This window comes from Natator depressus, chromosome 4 (assembly GCF_965152275.1).
Source record: "Natator depressus isolate rNatDep1 chromosome 4, rNatDep2.hap1, whole genome shotgun sequence".
Classification (NCBI taxonomy): domain Eukaryota; kingdom Metazoa; phylum Chordata; order Testudines; family Cheloniidae; genus Natator; species Natator depressus.
This window is the reverse complement of record NC_134237.1, coordinates 138,571,113-138,589,294: the sequence shown is the minus strand read 5'-3', so window position 1 is coordinate 138,589,294 and position 18,182 is coordinate 138,571,113. Positions and strand designations below refer to the sequence as shown.

The 18,182-nt window shown below is 48.8% G+C and overlaps 1 protein-coding gene across 1 annotated transcript in view; it reads left to right on the top strand.

Moving 5' to 3' along the window:
* The first annotated feature begins 977 nt into the window (after positions 1-977).
* LOC141986912 (shootin-1-like) overlaps positions 978-18,182 on the top strand; it is a 38,336-nt gene continuing 21,131 nt past the window's right edge. The window contains 6 exon segments of the mRNA XM_074951969.1: positions 978-1,506; positions 1,509-1,637; positions 5,470-5,519; positions 8,945-9,005; positions 15,820-15,914; positions 17,165-17,321. Of these exon segments, the coding sequence (XP_074808070.1) occupies positions 1,401-1,506; positions 1,509-1,637; positions 5,470-5,519; positions 8,945-9,005; positions 15,820-15,914; positions 17,165-17,321 (598 nt within the window). The 5' untranslated portion in view covers positions 978-1,400.

Below are 18,182 nucleotides of genomic sequence, written 5' to 3'. Positions count from 1 at the left end.
CACAGGCTAGTTACTCATTGTGTGAAAAACTTCTATCCATTTTCAACTGCATTGTGTGTTCCCCCTCCAACCCCCTATATCTCTGAAACTCCTTGCTTGAAAAAACACAGACTTTCCTCCAAAGCTGTTCTCTTGCGGGAGATGCCCAAAGAGGCAAGTCAAGAGGAAATAGGTATTTTAGAAGTTAGAAGTATGGGGCGGGGGGAGAGAGATGATGACAGCGCTGGCAGCATGATGGACAGCTGGTTCAAATCTCCATGCTGAGTTTCATGGCAAGATTGCACCATGAGACTGCAGGAAAAAAGGCCCATGCAATGATGGGCTGCCTCCACAGGGCATCATGGACAAGGGAGGGAATAGCCCCTCTAGATACAGCTCTGCTGCCTGGAATATTATTCTGGGCACCTCCTCCCCAGAAAGCATTCAGAGAAGGGCCACAAAAATGGTAAGGGATCAGCTCCTAAGGCAAGTCCTAGATCTGCTCAGCTTGGCTCAGGGACGGGACGTAACTGCCGGCTACAGGTATTTGAAATGTGTAAACCCCCCTGGAGGGAAACAGGTGTCCTGGGGTGGCACAGAGCAGGTTTAATGAGGAGCACTGAGGTGGGATTAAGGAAGGGGCATGTAGGCTGAATGTCAGGCAACATTCCCGACAGTGAGGTGCTCCAGGCTGTTGAGTTGTCCCAAGGAAGTGAAGAAAGCCCCAGTGCTTGGGACGTTTACATTTAAATCGAGCAAAGCTTTGGAGAAAGTATCGTGGGGAATGATGAGGGGCTGGCTAAGGGACTAACTCGGAGCCATTTGGGGCCTGATTCATTATTATGGTCATTTATTATTTATTGTCCAGCCCCTTTACCCCCATTTGGTATTGGTGTAAAACGCTATCCGATCAGATTGGTAGGGCCCGGGTCTCATTTACACAAAGGCCCCATCCCAATGCACTGGCAGATTAAAGGGGCCGTAAAGCAGGTGTATTCACTTTAAAGCCACTTTAAGGCTAGAGGCGTAAGCGGTCGAGGGGCTTGTCTGCGCAGTTGACCCGAGTAGCTATTGCAGGGTAAATTATTCCACAGTAGCCGCGCGGGTGGATGCTCTCACTCTGGACGAGCTAGCAGTTTACAGAGGGGTTTGTTCGTTAAATGTGTGAGTCTCTGAGGTGCCACAAGGACTCCTCGTTGCTCTAGCCGTTTAAATTCACTCCCTGCCTTACACTGGACTAGCTTCCCCATGCAGACAAGGCCTTTGTATAAAACAGAATCTCTCCCATAGTATTTTGTGCCCCCTTTGCACCAGTGCCAATGAGATCACAAGGTTCAGGGCCCCTTTAGACCCTCATCATTCCTGCAAATCGCTGGTGGAACAGCCCTGTCCTGTCACAGCTGCTGGGTCCCTACCTTGGTATGGTTGCTAAGGCTCCCCGGGCTGCATGCATCACTGCAGCTGCCAGCTCACAGGAAGAGGGATGGTTTCGGTTCCCTGTGTGGCTGAGGAATGGAAACCGCCCAGCCTCTGTGCAAACGGGGAAGGAGACCAGTCAACTCGCAACAGAGGCAACAGGCAGCACCAGCGTGGAGACACAGCTCCGTCAGCTCGGATCAGAATGGATTGTGCCGGCGACAGCGCTGGCCAACTGCCAGGTAAGGCCCCCCACCTCCGAGTGCATGGGATAACATGAGCTGCGAACAGCTGAGCAGGTTCTTAGGAAAGGATCAGAGTGTTTGTTAATGAGAATACACATGTACAGTTGCACTTGCAAGTTACAAGGGTGATCCCATGCTCCAGGGTATCAGCTGATCATCAGCTGAGTCAAGGAGCGGTCTACTGGAAATGTCTCTCTTCCTAGAGACATCTGGCATTGGCCCCTGGCAGATTGGGCTGGCTACTGGTCTGGTCCAGTGCAGGAGCTGCTGGTTGTATGGGGATCATAACCCCACTGCAGTCTCATTGATGTCAGGCGAAGGGATGAGGCTGGAGGAGTCTGACCCGTCCATCTAGGTCTGTCTGCGTTGCTAAAGTGACCATACCTGTAGAATCCAGACAATAAGGACAAATGCAAAGTTCTCCACTTAGGAAGGAACAATCAGTTGCACACGTACACAATGGGAAATGACTGCCTAGGAAGGAGTACTGCCGAAAGGGATCTGGGGCGTCATAGTGGATCACAAGCTAAATATGAGTCAACTGGGTAACGCTGTTGCAAAAAAAGCAAACATCATTCTGGGCTGTATTAGCTGGAGTGTTGTAAGCAAGACACGAGAAGTAATTTTTCCACTCTGCTCCACGCTGCTTAGGCCTCAGCTGGAGTACTGTGTCCAGTTCTGGGAGCCACATTTCAGGAAAGATGTGGAGAAAGTCCAGAGAAGAGCAACAAAAATGATGAAAGGTCTAGAAAACATGACCGAGGAAGATTGAAAAAATGGGTTTGTTTAGTCTGGAGAAGAGAAGACCGAGAGGAGACATGAGAACAGTTTTCAAGTACATAAAAGGTTATTACAAGGAGGAGGGAGAGAGAAGTTATTCTTCTTAACCTCTGAAGAGAGGACAAGAAGCAATGGGCTTAAATTGCGGCAAGGGAGGTTTAGGTTGGACATTAGGAAAAAATTCCTAACTGTCAGGGTGGACAAGCACTGAAATAAATTGCCTAGGGAGGTTGTAGAATCTCCATCATTAGAGATTTTTAAGAGCAGGTTGGACAAACACCTGTCAGGGATGGTCTAGATAATATTTAGTCCTGCCATGAGTGCAGGGGACTGGACTAGATGACCTCTCGAGGTCCCTTCCAGTTCTATGATTCTATGTTATACAACTGTAATGACCTTGCTGGTGTGTGCATACCACTGCCCTCTGCAGGATGGAAGCTGAACTGCTTCACTGTGTGTCATGGGCCCTATACTGCTAGTGGCTAATGGAGATTGCCATTTCACCCAGATAGTTGGGGTCTTGGAGGATCAGAGCTCTGTCTCTGCTCTTGCTCTGAAGTTTGGCCTGGCTGTGGTATGAAGCAACATGGCAGCCTTGAATGGCCCAGGGTTTGTACTTTATAGTCTGAACAGGAGGACACTGGGAATCCAGCATATCCGAGCTGCCCAGTAATGTTCTGAAAGCTGCTTTCCAATTTTTCAGTAACTTTTTAGAAGTGGAGATAACCAGAACGGGACACAGTGTTCCAGTAACGGTCTCACTAATACCATATACCGAGGCAATGCCACCTCCCTACTCCTACTTGATATTCCTCTGCTTATGCATCCAGTGGTCGTGTCCTCCCTCTTAGCTACGGCATGGCCCTGGGAGGCCATGTTCCAGTGGCCGTCTGCCATGGCCCCTAAGTCCTTTTCAGAATCACTGCACTCCAGGATGCAGTCCCCCGTCCTGAAGTGAGACCCACATTCTTTGCTCCTACACATATGGCCTGGGTAGGCAGGAGTGGCCTGTGAATGGGAGCACTTTTCACCCTCTCCTGGACTGGTCAGAGTCAGTGGGTCTGCTCTTTCTCATAGAGTGGGGGAGAGTGTTTTTGTGAGGGGGGGTTCAGCCCAGAATTCTATCCCTGGGGGCCTCGGCTGCTGCAGTCCCCATTCCAAACACCACCACCGGTGCCCCCAGCTTCCTGTGTTGCATCAATCAGAGATGTTAAGAGATGGAAAGTTCACACGCGATCTGTCTCCCCCGGGCACTCCTCCAGCCCATGTCGGATAGTTTCCTGCTAAGCCCAGATAACACCGTACATGGACCCTTCTTTCCTGGGCTCCCAGCTGCTTCCAGTGGCCAGCATGGCTCCCAGGGCTTCACTTCCTTGCATGCCTTTTTGAGCGATGGGGTGAAATCCTTGCAATGGGGAAAGGTGGGGAAAGTGATGCAAAGCGATCAGCATCGCCAGCCCCAACCATGCCACAGTCCTGAGTCAGGCCCCTAAATGCTCATGAGATTGGCTTGGCAAGCTGTCCTGTAGGGACTCAGGGGTGTGAGGACCAGCCTCAGGGCAGGCTGCAAGGAAGCAGGGCACAAACCCCAAACTGGTTGTGAGTTTTATAGTTAGATTTCACTAACCAATTATCAAGTGTAAACTTCTCAGATGCTATAACAGCCTGAATATGGAATCACAGACAGTCCCTTTGGGTGCTCAGATCTCTCTTGCCACCCAGGTGAGCCTGCCTTTGTGACAGATGGTCTCTTACACCAAAGATCACAACAATATCCAGGTTACTCCCACTCCCAAAGGACCAGTCACTTACCTCAGATCAGTTGCACCTTAGAGCTCACACCAAAGACAACGCTTGTAGCCAATCCTACAATAAACTGTCTAAAGATTAGTTTAGTGGGAAAAAGAAATTAGAGTTATTTACAAGGTTAAAGCAGGTAAACACAGATACACAAATTAGTTCCAATCTTAAGTTTCAAAAAGTCATAGACGTTTCTATAATAAGCAAGCTCTATGTGTCTTTTGGGGCTAACCCAGGCCAAGCACTGGGGATCTTTTGCTTATGCTTAGTAATCCTTGCCCCTCAGCATCCAAGCAGCATGAGAGATACAGTTCCTCTTTGTCAGGGCTTTTTATTCCTTCCCTGCTTCTGCTTCCAGTTGCAAATTCAGCTGTTGGGCGGAATTCACTTGCACTTCTCCTCTCCATGGGGTGGAGAGCAAACAACAAAGACTTTCATCCCCTGATGTTTCATAATAGCTCGTCTGGCGTTGATGGGCCTCCTTTGAGGGACAGGAGATCACACCTCCTTTTGGCCCCTAGTATTTCACGCTCGTTAATGCTCCTCTCCTGTCTGGTGATTTGCAGTTAGAGAGCTAATACTTAAATATTACCTTATCACATGGGCTACAGGTATTATAAGTGAGATTAATGCAGGCAGCTACTGACAAGCATTCCATAAAGTCTGAACACCAAACTCATTCTTATCATTCTAATACCTATCTAAACAATACTAACACAAAGCTAAGCCAGACTGGTTTCCAGCTATGTCAGTGTTCAGTTGAGACCTAGGGGCCTTGGCATGAGCTGGCACCTGCTCGGCCAGGATCGCATGGCTTAAAAATCAAGAGACTTTTTTAAAAAACAACAAACGGTGGATTCTCACATCCTCACATGACTCCAGGAGCTGGGGCTTGAAGAAGAATACTAATTCACATGAAACTTGCAGTACAATCGCAGGAGTTGGCAATACTGTGGTGTAAATGCATGAAGCTACAAGTGGTGGCTGCTTTTCTGGAGCAGGTAACTTAGACCCGGGACGTGGCTCTAGAAGGCACAAGGCACTCTCGACTCCCATAGATGTTGGGGTATTTGAGGGTGCTGGGTCCCTCCCGGGGGGTTGGAACACACATGGAAATGCTTCGGCTGAAGGCGCTGCAGGCAGGTAAGACGTGATGACCCACAGCTTGAACGCTGAGCAATCCTGCAAAGGTTTCATGCTTCTTGCTGAGTGTGGTAACTTCCTGCTGTGTGCTTTCTGTTCCCTGCAGCCATCCTGGAGTCTGACAGCGAGTCCTCTGAGGATGAAGAAGTGGCTACGGTACAGAGTTGTCTTCTGTTTTGTTTTTATTCCCCAAGCAGGGATTTCCCTACACCCACCCTGAATTCCCCCCCTTTCCCTCCCCCCCCCCACGCAGTTTTGGGAACTAGCTACATGCAGTGTTGCCAATTTAGTGATTGTTTGGACATTTGTATTGAAACTGAAACATTAATACACACTTTAAAAGCATACACAGTGTATGATAAAATACGTGTATCTGAAGAGGTGTAATAGATTTGAAAAGTATGAACAGAGACCAGCTTCCTTACACAGCTGTTGTTTTTATGACTATGTCACTGCCTTCATTTCGGTGATGTTGGCCAACCTCACAATTTCAGATGATGATTTGTAAGCAAAGTCGAAAGGAGCTCTCCCTGACAGCTAGTGATGAGCTGGGGGCTGGGGGGAAAGGCTCCAGGACCAGATTATATTTACATTCACACCTAATCTACCCAGGTATCCAGCAAACAGAGCTGCGTTGCCCAAGTGATAGATTTGGGCTGGGGTTAGGTTACAAATCACTTGAATGTGGGGGGTGACGGGGGATGAAATGTTGTTGTTCTTATTGCAGGAGTAAAGGGCAGTAGAACTGGACGTAGCCTCTGCTGACTGAGGGCATCGAGAGGGAGGGTGAGGACAGGTGTTTTGCTTGATGGTCTGCCTGAGTCACAAGTACGATTTGACCTGCCCCTCTCCACTGTTTAAAGACAGAGCTGATTAGGCTCCATAGAGAGTCTTTTGTTCTGTTAAGTGACGACTACTATAGCTGAAATCAGGTCTAAGTGCTTAGACCTGCGGTGGGACAGTGTTTCTGTGGCAGAGATGGCCCAGTCTGCACCAGCAGCGAGGTTCCCCCACTGAGAGCTCAGCTGAAATCACTGAGAGCTGGTGGAACCTCAAGAGACCAACTCGCAGAGGTCACAGTGGCAGGTGGCAGCAGAAGGTGACAGCGCAGGGCCATTGGCAACAGAATAATAGAATATAGAATATCAGGGTTGGAAGGGACCTCAGGAGGTCATCTAGTCCAACTCCCTGCTCAAAGCAGGACCAATCCCCCACTAAATCATCCCAGCCAGGGCTTTGTCAAGCCTGACCTTAAAAACTTCTAAGGAAGGAGATTCCACCACCTCCCTAGGTAACGCATTCCAGTGCTTCACCACCCTCCTAGTGAAAAAGTTTTTCCTAATATCCAACCTAGACCTCCCCCACTGGAACCTGAGACCATTACTCCAACAGAGCGAAGGAGTGAACGGTGGCACAATGAACAGCAGTGGCCAGAGCGAACAGTGAGCAGCTGGAGGAACGAGCGAGGTGCCTTCTTGCCGCCCACCTGGGAGGTGAACTCATGTGAAAGCACCTCTGAACTCTGAGTCTCCACTGACCAAGGACAACACCAGTGTGTGTTAATGAGGGTGTGAAGAATGCTGGAGACACAACACAGTTCATGCGAACAAACATGGCCGTGGCATCATCCTTTCTATTTAAGCAAGAGACACCACACACTGCAAACGGGAGGCCAATGCTAAGTGCATTGTCACTTGTTCATCCTGAAGCTGAACACTGGTTCCGAACAAGACCAGCAAATGCTCACCGTCTTTCTGCAAGAAACTCAAGTGACTGGCTAGACGCATGTGGTGCAACAGTGAAAAACTCAACAGCTGAAAAAGTGAAGACCTCTGTCACCACATTCAAAAAATGTGCATGCCTGGCTGATGAATGCACCGTTGCAAATGGTCATCAAGTATTAAGTCACTGTGTATGTTATCTTGATGTCGGGGTAGGCCAGTCGATGCATTTCTAGATGTTCAAGTTATAGAAGACACATCGGCTGCATCTGTGACAACCCACATCTTAGAAGAGTTAAATGCTTGTCAGCCGGATCCCAAAGAGATGGCTGCTTGTGCATTTGATGGAGCTGCAGACTTCTCTGGAAGACGTGGTGGAGCACAAGCTTTGCTCAGAGAAAAGTGTAACCCTAGTGTCTCCTATACACCCTGCAGAGGCCATCTACTCCAACTAGTGCTAGTACGAGCTGCAGACTCTTCAAAAGACATTAAAAAAGCTATAAATGGAATGTCTTCCTTCTATTCTTTTTTCAGCAAGAGTCCAAAAAGACTGACTATCTTGAAAAATATAGAAGATACACTGGGACTGAAGTTCAAATTAGTCCAACCTGGGAAAAACCTCTGGCTTTCTCATGAGCAATCCTTGGCTGTTGTCTTAAAATTACTCCAGCCATTATTACTGGCTTTGGAAAGGATCTACCAAGATGGGATGGATCTAAGTAGTGAGGCTGGTGGATTACTTTTGCTACTACGTTCAGAGAAGACTATCGCCATTCTCTCTCTTGCAAGTCTATTCTTGAAACCACTTGGGTCATTAAACAATGGCCATCCAGGCATCTGCTACAACAGTAGCAGATCTTTGTCCAGCAAGAGAAGCTACATTTGGATCAATCCGAGAGCTATCCACTGAAAAAGTACTGGAAGAAGCAAAGACTTCAGTCCAGAAGTTGACTAATGAAGGCATTTATATCGAATCCTTAAGTGAAGAGGACAAGAAGTATTTGTTAAGACAACTGGAAAAGTCCACAGACTTGATTCTTAAAAATCAACAACAGCGACTTCTAGATTCTACTCAACCTCCACGTAGCTTTTACAGATCCCTGTTCTATAAAACGCCAACAGCTGAGTGGAGTGAGGCACTGCCAGCAATGGGGCTGCCGTGTGCTCAGGATAGAACAGAGAATTTGAACACAGAGTGGAATATCATACGACGAATGAATGAAGATTTGACTTCAACTTCTTTTTCATCATCACTAGTGGCTTGGACGGATGTTTGTGCTCTGTTTCCTGGGCTGGAAGAAGCAGGAATTCATCTCTTGCTGCTCCCAGTCACAACAGCGACAGCTGACTGTTCTTTTTTCATCATTGAATAGAATTTTGTGCTCTGAAAGACGTCTACATCTCCCCCAGAGGCCTCCCTTCCACTCACAAAGCCCTCCACCAGGACCAAAATAACTAACCCAGCCTGACACAGAGACGGTAGAGCCAAGGGGACTGATTATGGGGCAATAGTCCCTCTCTCATGGCCCTGTGCCATGGGGGGCATTGGACGAAACACAAAACCAACATCCTGATCAGTCAAGGTCAGTGAAAATGACTAAGCCCCAGAGCAGCAGGTAGCCCACTAGTCTTGACCAAATCCTAACACGGGTGACTACGTTTCCTTCCTCAAATCCCCTGCAGTTTTTATTGGATATAGGATCCTTTGCTTCCTGTCCCAAACCATGGCCCGGTGTTAAACAAAGGTGCCATGCATCACCCCAGAGGTGGCTGCTTTTGAGTGGTGGGTGAAGTGCTTTGGGATCCTTCGGGATAAAAGGATGTGTAAATGAAGTGTTGTCTCCTTGCTTTTGCCTGCAGCATGAAGCCCTCCTCCAGGAGAGGGATGAAGCTAAAGAGAAGCTGTCTGAGTTTGAGCAAGGTGAGTCCTGTTCCTTGGCCTCCCTCTTCTTCCTCTCCTTCCCCCCAAAATTCATGGGAGCGAGATGCGGACATTTATGAGGCGTGTAGTCTCCAGGCTCATTAAAGATGGCAGGATATGGAGGCTGGGAAGTAGATAGTGGGGCCTGGTCTCCTAAAGCCATCCTCCCACCTGGGCAGGCAATAGGGCAGCAAGCTGGGCACCAGGAGACCTGGGTTCTCTCCCTAGCTCTGCCAGCGACCCGCTGGGTGCCTTTAGACAAGTCACATCCCCTCTCTGTGCGTTAGCTTTCCCCAGCTACGTGTCTGTACCGCACCCAGCACAACAGGGCTCTGAACTCAGTCGAGGCCTCTGGTGCTACTGTACCATGGTCAGAGTACTGGTTACGCCAGGTCACGGGAGATTCTAACCCCCATGCTGTCCAGACCTGTTCCTCTCATTGGGCAGCCTGGAATGAGCAAAATCCTGGTCTGGCGAATCCATTTTTTCCTCCTACCAGACAAGCTGTGGATTAAAGCCACGGTATGCACTGACTGCTCAGTGTATCTGCCCTGAGGATGACCATGAAATCTGACTTTCTGCCTGCAGTTCCTTGTGGCCACGGGGGACACCTGGGAAAACGGGCTGTTTGCCTGGCTGGCGGAGCCGTTCCATTCCTCCTGCAGCTCACTATTATGACTCAAGTTTATTACAGCAGGGACATCGGGCCAACCGGGGGGGGCCATTGTGCCAGGCGCTGCACAAACACCCTGACGTCAAGGGCCCTGGCCCGTAGAGCTGGCAATCCCAGGGTACGTCTACACCACGTCTGCTGAAGCTGTAATTTCCACCTCGGGCTGACATATGGGTGCTACCTTTGTTCAAGCTCATATGCTAAAAATAACCGGGATCATACTTGGGGTGGCTAACCCGTCCCACTGCTCATGCCGCCCCATCAACGTGGCTATTTTTAGCACTCTAACTCAATCAGAACTAGCCTGGGTATGTCTGCTCAAGCTGAAGATGACACCCCTGGCTTCAGTGTAGACATACATTAATGGACCAGACAGCCAGCCTCCTCCCACCCTGCCCTTTGGGAGCAATGCACGGCCCACTCTGCGGCTACAGAATCAGGGGCCCTTCTGCATCACAGGGAGGGGAGGGGCCCATCTGCTGAGCTGTGAACACATGCCCCACGGCTGCACAGACAAGCAACCCCTTGGTGCTAGGAGCAGGACTATGTTCTAATTGGGTTCCCTGCCCATACGTGGGATCCGTGCTGCTCCATCACCCCCTTTCTCTACTCTGGAATGGCTCATTGCACAATACCGAGTGTCCCCAGTGGCTTTCCGACCTCACCCACCTTTGCTCTGATCTCCCGCACCCTCTTCTTGAATAACCAGGAGCTGCAGACGGGTCCTCACCTGGGCAGCTGGGGGAGAGCTCAGCCCAACGCCCATCCCCTCTTCGCAGGAGCATATGGATATCAACCACCCTTATTTTAAAGGAGAAAGCATCCGTGGTCATGCTGGTACTTCCCCCTGGGTGGGCAAACAGCCCTCCCCGGCCAGTAGGGATCCCCCATCGTCCTGCTCACTCCCAGAGATAGATAAAATAAGCAGGCACCAGACATGTCATGAGCTGACTTCTTGTGCGTGAGTGAGGGATGCTGCCCCCGGTGACTGGGACCGTGGGGAGGGCGATAAACCCGCTATCGGCAGCAGCTGACAAAGCTGCTTTGTAGCTCACGTCGGAGACCCGGGGTCCTGGTCACCTCCCGGCATGTTGCGCGATGTATGGAACGAAAAGGCGGTGGTAGAGACAGGGATTGAATCAGTTGTTGGTGGGGAGTGCGGGGCAGTGACTGGCTGGTGAGGACAGCAGGATTGTTCTCGGGGCGGCCCTAGGGTCTGGAGCCCCAATCACACACACTCACACTGGTGAGCAGAACCAGATCAAGCCGCAAGTGGCAGGCCAAGCTCTGGACATGCCCCAGAGACTGGGCGCATTTTGCTTTGGGCCCATCTGTAACTGCCAAGTGTAAGACACAGCCGCACTGGCATTAGGCTGCAGGATACCAGGCCAGGAAGGATGGCCTCTGGGCTGGTTCTAGGGGCAGGCAAGCAGGGCATTTTCCCTGGGTACCAACTTCCTGGGGTGGGGGTGGGGGGGGCATAGCACTCACCTTATTTTTTTGGCTCGGCTCTGATTGGCTGGCTGTTTTTGCCCCACTGATTGGCTGGCCTTTTTTGCTCAACTACTGGAATGCTGAAGACATTTTCCACCTGGCTAGCAAAACAGCTAGAGATGCTCCGGGATGGCTAGTGGGTAGGGTGCTGCACTAGGACTCTACAGACCTGGGGTCCAGTGGTGGCCTGGGACATTTTTGACAGATGAGGCACACAGCACAAAATAGTCATTTCCACCCCCACCCAATTTATAATTGGATAGCTATTATTATAAGACGATTTTTCAATACACGGAAAAGAATCATAAGAACGGCCAGACTGGGTCAGATCAATGGTTCACCTAGGCCAGTCTCCTGTCTTCCTTCAGTGGCCAATGCCAGGTGCCCCAGAGGGAATGAACAGAACAGGGAATCGTTGAGTGAGCCATCCCCAATTAATCTCTTTACAGAGAAAAAAAAAAGAGCAATTCCAAGTAAACAAAAATAGTTTAAAAGTCCCACAACATTTTCATATTAATTTAAATATCGCCTTAGGCTAAAGTCCTAAACATAAATTGACCGTGCTCAGCTACTGTACATGCCTCTGCTTAAATGGAGTGTGCATTCAAATAACAGACTGCGGTTGCTATGGTCACTCTAATATACCCCATCAATTAAAAAAAAAAACAACATTAGCACTAAAAAAAGTGCACGTATAATTTATTAGCAAATTGGAACCTGAAAATCATGTATTGTTTAGTGGAATATTCGCTATAAAGACACAAATACGGTATAAAAAAATCATTAATTCAAAAATTTCAAAACAAACAAGGCAGTTTGTCCTGGCGTGGCCAGAAATGGACAGTTATACATCCAATAAGAGAGACGGAAGCTTATCTCATTGATAGCGAAGCTCAGTCTGCCTTTCTCTATTTGAGACAAAGCATGCAATAACGTCACTGGAGCCGGTGCAACCTTGTACTCAGAGCATCACAGCTACATACATTTCCCAGACCCGAGGAAAAGCTCGGCGTAGCTCGATAGCTTGTCTCTCTCACCAACAGAAGTTGGTGCAATTAACGATATTCCCTCCCCCGCCTTGTCTGATCATAGCGAATGTCGGTGATGCTGAAGATGTTACTGTAGGAGTATGCCAAGAAAAGAAACAAAGTTGTTTAATTTTGCAAGGCACCCTATAGCGTGTCGCTGAGATTCTCCATCCCAGCCATGGGCACTGAACAGCTCCTGAAACACCTTGCCCGGTGTCTCACTTTCCAAGACAATGGCATGTAGACTCTGCTGTTGAACTGCACCCAGGGAAGGTCCTTCTGCGACAGTTTGGTCCAGCAGTTCACTGTGGTTCCTGGAGCATGTAAAAATTGTGGAGAAGCCTTGCCAGGTTTCAAAAAAGCCACAGGTTTCTTTCATACGCTGTGCCCCTTACTGGAGAACTAGACTTAATCTGTGTGCAAAACAGTGCACAAACGATGCCGGAGGAACCTTTTCTTCTTAATCAGGGCTTTCAGACCACCCAGCTCACCGGCCAGCACTCCAGCCCCATCACACGACGGAGAGACAAGTTTTGTCGGCATGTTCTAATATCCCTGAATCCGCAACCTGCTTCAAATCAACTGCATTTCCATCCGAGCGGACAGCGTTAAAACCCATGAGCTTCTCTTGTGTTTGCCTCTTCTTGTCTGTGTGGCACAACACAAGTGAAAGCTGGTTTAAGTGAGACAGCTCGGGTGTTTTGTCTACCTCGCAAGTGAACAAGCTGCGCTCTTCAATCTCCTGGTCAATATAGGGTGTTATTTCTTCAGCCATGCATTCGATCAATTAATTCTGAATTGTCTTTCTTAGGCTGGAAAAAATGAATTCATTTTTCTGCCAATAAGCCTTCAACCCCTTTTCGTGACGAAAAGCAATAATCAAAATGTTCCTTGAACTTACCCTGGCTGACAGATTCCTCCGTCTCACATTGGCCACATAATGCAAGTTCTTGACAAGATAAAACCACTGAAATATCAGCTACTTGCTTCAAAATCTCTCTGTTCTTCCTGACTTTCTGGTTACGCTCCAAGGCAGCAGGACACCTTTGCCAGTAAGCAGCACATCCATACAAGTGCTTTCCTGCTTTAAGCATTTCAAGGTAAACGTCACCTGTCGTGCTCTTGTGATGAGCTGTGTAGAGACGCACTTCATGACAGATTTTTCAAGTCACAGGAGCCTTCGTTAGCCCAAATGGTTACTTTAGCTGAAAGAAGCAAATGTAAGAAGCAACAATATACTATGTTACTCCCAGCACTGCCTGTTAACCATTTCTGGAGGCAGCTCCAGATGTCTGAAATTGCCACATTCTTTTCCCATCTTTCTTCAAAACTGCCAGTGCTGGTGTTATTTTGCCTTCCTTATTGCTTGAACGTCTCTCTTCTTGATATCTGAATGGAAATTCTCTTTTTCTCAGGTCTCACACAACATCAAAGCTATTGCTGAAACTTTTAACATCTCACCAATTCCAAATATATGTCACCAAGTTCTGAACTGGCCTTAAGGGCTACAATCCTGCCGTGGCCTCACCAAGCAGTGGTTGTTAGGGGGCTTATTCCTTCACCCACTTACTTCCCTGGTCCTTCTCGCATGAACAGAGAGCAACAATACCCGAAGTCCAAAGGTGCAAACAATTCGATGTTTATTGGGGTGAACTTCCAGCAAGCATCATTCCAGTTTCCTTCCTTAGTGTCCCCCTTCCCAGCTCTGACACCACAGAGCCTTACACCTGTGTCCCTGTTCCCATTCCTGCCCTTAGCCAAACATTATTCCAATTTCCTTACTCCCATTCCCTGTTCCCATTTCCCCCTTTAGCAAAACATGATTGCAATTTCCTTACCCCATTCCCCATTCCCTGTTCCCATCTCTCTCTCTCTCTCACACACACACACACACACACACTTCCTCATTGACTACAGATTATATAGTAAAACTTGACACAGACAGACACACACACACACACACACACACACTTCCTCATTGACTACAGATTATATAGTAAAACTTCACACACACACACACACACACACACACACACACACACACACACACACACACACACACACACACACACACACACACACACACACACACTTCCTCATTGACTACAGATTATATAGTAAAACTTGAGTTCTGCTTAGCTATACCTTAACCAATCATTTTCCTGAAATTTAACTAACCAATCCTAACATATCGTAACATGATTATGTAACCAATTATATCCCACCACCTTAATTAGTTTACACCCAGCAAAATTAATTATACAGCAGACAGGAACAATCACAGAACCAGACAGAGATTATACAGACAAACAATAGCAAAGATACAGAAGTGAGGATTTCACATCCCAGTATTGATAAGTGAGTTCTTGCCAGACAGGATGCTGTTTCCTTTTACATTTTCTAGGCACTTCCCTTTCTCTGGAGGCGATAGGCATTATCAGGACAGGACTGTATTCCTAACAGCCCAATAGCACCTTCTTTCAATGTGACTAGTTTGGAATGTGAGGATGTGACCTGTCGCTTCCTAGCTTATGGCTGCCTCTGCTGCTTAGCCAAAGGCCTTAGCCTAAGCACAGGGCCTCAGACTGTCACAGTAAGAGAAGGCCCTTACCCCGGCAGACAGTGATTTTGATTCTTTCTTTTATACCTCTAGAACTAGCCAAGTGATAAGAATACACCTAAATTCTTAGAGTTTAGGCCTTTACAGACAGGCCTGAATATCTATATTCTAACAGTGGTTACCACAGCAAGGCCCTTATAAAGTGATGCCCGGGGAGGGGGATAAACTGGTAACAATTCTGGTAACAAGGCAGCTTGTTGAGGCACTGTGGTGGGGTGTCTACCCCACACGGGTGTAGAAGGGGTTAACCCCAGGAGTGAGCCATGAAGGTGAGTCCTCGGAGTGCGTTGGGTGCAACCAATCAGGGAAGGGCTGCAGGGAGCAACCAATCAGGGCCCAGCGGTCTCACATAAAAGAAGCTGCTGGACCAGCGTTAGTCAGTCATGGCCTGGAGGTCAAGGAGGGAGGACTGGATTCCTAGCAGATGGATGGAATCGATCACCATGGACAGAGCAGTTGCTGGGGGAGCCAGAGAGAGCTCCTGACTGGCTGCCAGAACTGATATGCTGAGGCCCTGAGGTGAGGGTGAAGAAGGTGCTGGGGCTGTGGTGAAGTGGCCCGGGGAAATGTAGTGAGCAGTTGGAGGGGACGTAGCATGTGGTTGCCACCTGCAGGATCCCTGGACTGGGACCTGAAGTAGGGGGCGGGACCGGGTCCCCCCATTTGCCACTGGCGCAGTGGCCTGATGAATGGACTGATGAAAAGGGGGTGGATCACTTGACGATTCCCTGTTCTGTTCATTCCCTCTGGGGCACCTGGCCCTGGCCACTGTCGGAAGACAGGATACTGGGCTAGATGGACCTTTGGTCTGTCCCAGTCTGGCCAGTTCTTACCTTCTTATGAACTGGGCAAATTCCATGAAGGAGCGTGGGGCGGCTGTGATGGGACGAGAGCCGGAGGCAGGCTGTGTGAATGGAGCGCTCTGTTAGGAGCCCTGTGTTGGGGGTGGAGCTGGGTGCTTGAATCCCGCCTCTGCCAGCTTCCCCTTCTCATTCACAGCATCCCAGAGGCTGCTGGCCGAGCTCTCGGCGCTGGAGGTGGAGTATGAAATTGAAATAGCGTGTCGCAAACAAGCTGAAGTCTACGCAGCCCAGGTGAGGACCAGGGAGCTGCCAGGGCAGTGTTAGCCAGCTGCCAGTCCTTGCTCCCCAGCACGGGGCCAAAGCAGGCAGGAGAGGGGAAGCAGCACGCAGCAGCAGTCACACCGCTCCCCAAACTGACCCCAGCCCGCCTCCCGGGGCTGTCAGACCCAGTGCTGGGGCTGCTTGAAAACTGTCCAGCTAAACTGCTCTTTGGTGGAAAACGGGGGTTTCCACAACATGAAATGGCTTGAAAAGAATGGAAAACAGAGAAATTTTTTTGCTGAAAAACCGAGCACCCCCACCATTTATTTGGAAATGTTGCCATGGCGGCTCATGGGAGTTGTAGCTCAAGTGCCTCATGCGCTCATTCTTGCCTATTGGCTGGACTCCTCAGCTGGACTACATCTCCCATGATGCACCATGTCCTGGGACTCCTGGAGAGGGAATATTATGTTGGGAGATGTAGTCTGACCAGGTAGCCTGGCCAATAGAGGCAAATGTGAGCGTGAGGCGCCTGGACTACAGCTCCCATGAGGCACTGTGGCAGCATTGCCCAATCTACATACGTTCCTTTGGCTGAATTCCTTTCTGGAATTCAAATTTCTGCTGAAAAGTTAATTAAAATCCTCATCAAGAAAATGAAATTTTCTTAATTTTCATGGGTTTTCCTCGGGGGAATTTTACAACTAGCTGTACTTTATGATGCAATTATTATCGCTGTCTGCAGTGCAAGCAGGGAAAAGCCAAACAGCATCTGACACCTGGGGCTGGGATAAAGGGACACAGATGAGAGAAAAATTGTTGGAATTGAAATGCAGCCAGTTCAAAAGTGAGAGGGGGAACTATGTTGTCACAAAATGCACAGTTGGCTTGTGGAACTCATTGCCACAAGAAATTATTGAGGCCAGGAGCTTAGCAGGATTCAGAAAGGGAGTGGTCAGCTATGTGGATAAAGAGAACATCCAGAGTTGTCATAATAAACCCTAAAAATATAACCATGGGTTTCAGAAGGGGGTTTTAGGATATGAGGAGACACTAACTACAATGTGCTAAGAGGAAACTTTCCTTTCCTGTGAAGCAGCTGGTGCTGGCCACTGTCAGACAGATTCCTGGGTTAGATGGTCCTTGGTTCTGATCCAGTCTGGCCTATGTTCCCATTTCCTCTGGTTGTAAAAGACGCTCCGGGTTCTATTTCCTGCAGCCTCCCTGCACTCTGCTTCAGTACAAAGGGCTCTTGTCTGTTCTTGCACCCCGGTGTGTAGGTGAACAGGGAGAACAAAAAGCTGAAGCGGATCAGCGTGGCACTGCTGCCCATGTTGAACCAGCTTCCCGAGGATGTGCTGAGTCTGGCCACTGAAGTAGACTCCCCCTCTGACCCAAGCCGAGATCCAGCATATCCGTACCTGCAGCAGATCAAAGGTGAGTTGCATGCATCCGCCCCAGGGTCCCAGACCGAGGCTTGGGAACAACCAGAGAAGAGGCTCTCCCCTGGGAATCCAGTCCAGGTGTTTACACTGAGCCAGTGCTGGGATGGGGTTTGGGCATTTAGCTAGGGCTGTGGGGCAGAGCAGAAACCTCATGGCTTACCTGACTTTGGACATAACAGCGCTGACAGCTGGAGATCCTTGCCTAAGGAGTGGTGTGAGGGGTTTTCCAGGACTTAATTAAACTGAATCCAGTTTTTAAACTTGGACGCTAATATAAGGTCTTTCACTTTGCCGTTGAGACACCCAGATGCCAATTCAGAACCCTATTATTGTTATAATTTATTGTTTGTATTACTGTAGTGCCTAGGACAGTGGCTCTCAACCTTTCCAGATAACTGTACCCCCATTCAGGAGACCGATTTGTCTTGCATACCCCCAAATTTCACCTCACTTAAAAATGACTTGCTTACAAAATCAGACATAAAAATACAAGTGTCCCAGCCACACTAGTACTGAAAAATTGCTTTTACTTTCTCATTTTTACCATATAGTTATAAAATACATCACTTGGAATATAAATCTTGTACGTACTTGTCAGTGTATTGTATATAGAGCAGGATAAACAAATCACTGTGTGAAATTTTAGTTTGTACTGACTTCGCTAGTGCTTTTTATGTAGCCCGTTGTACAACTAGGCAAATCTCTAGATGAGTTGATGTCCCCCTGGAAGAGCTCTGCGTACCTCTGCGGGGATGCACACCCTGGTTGAGAACCACTGGCCGAGGAGACCTTGGCATGGGCCAGACCCTGGTGCTGTTGTGTTGAGAAGTGGGGGGAGGGGAAGAGGGGAGGT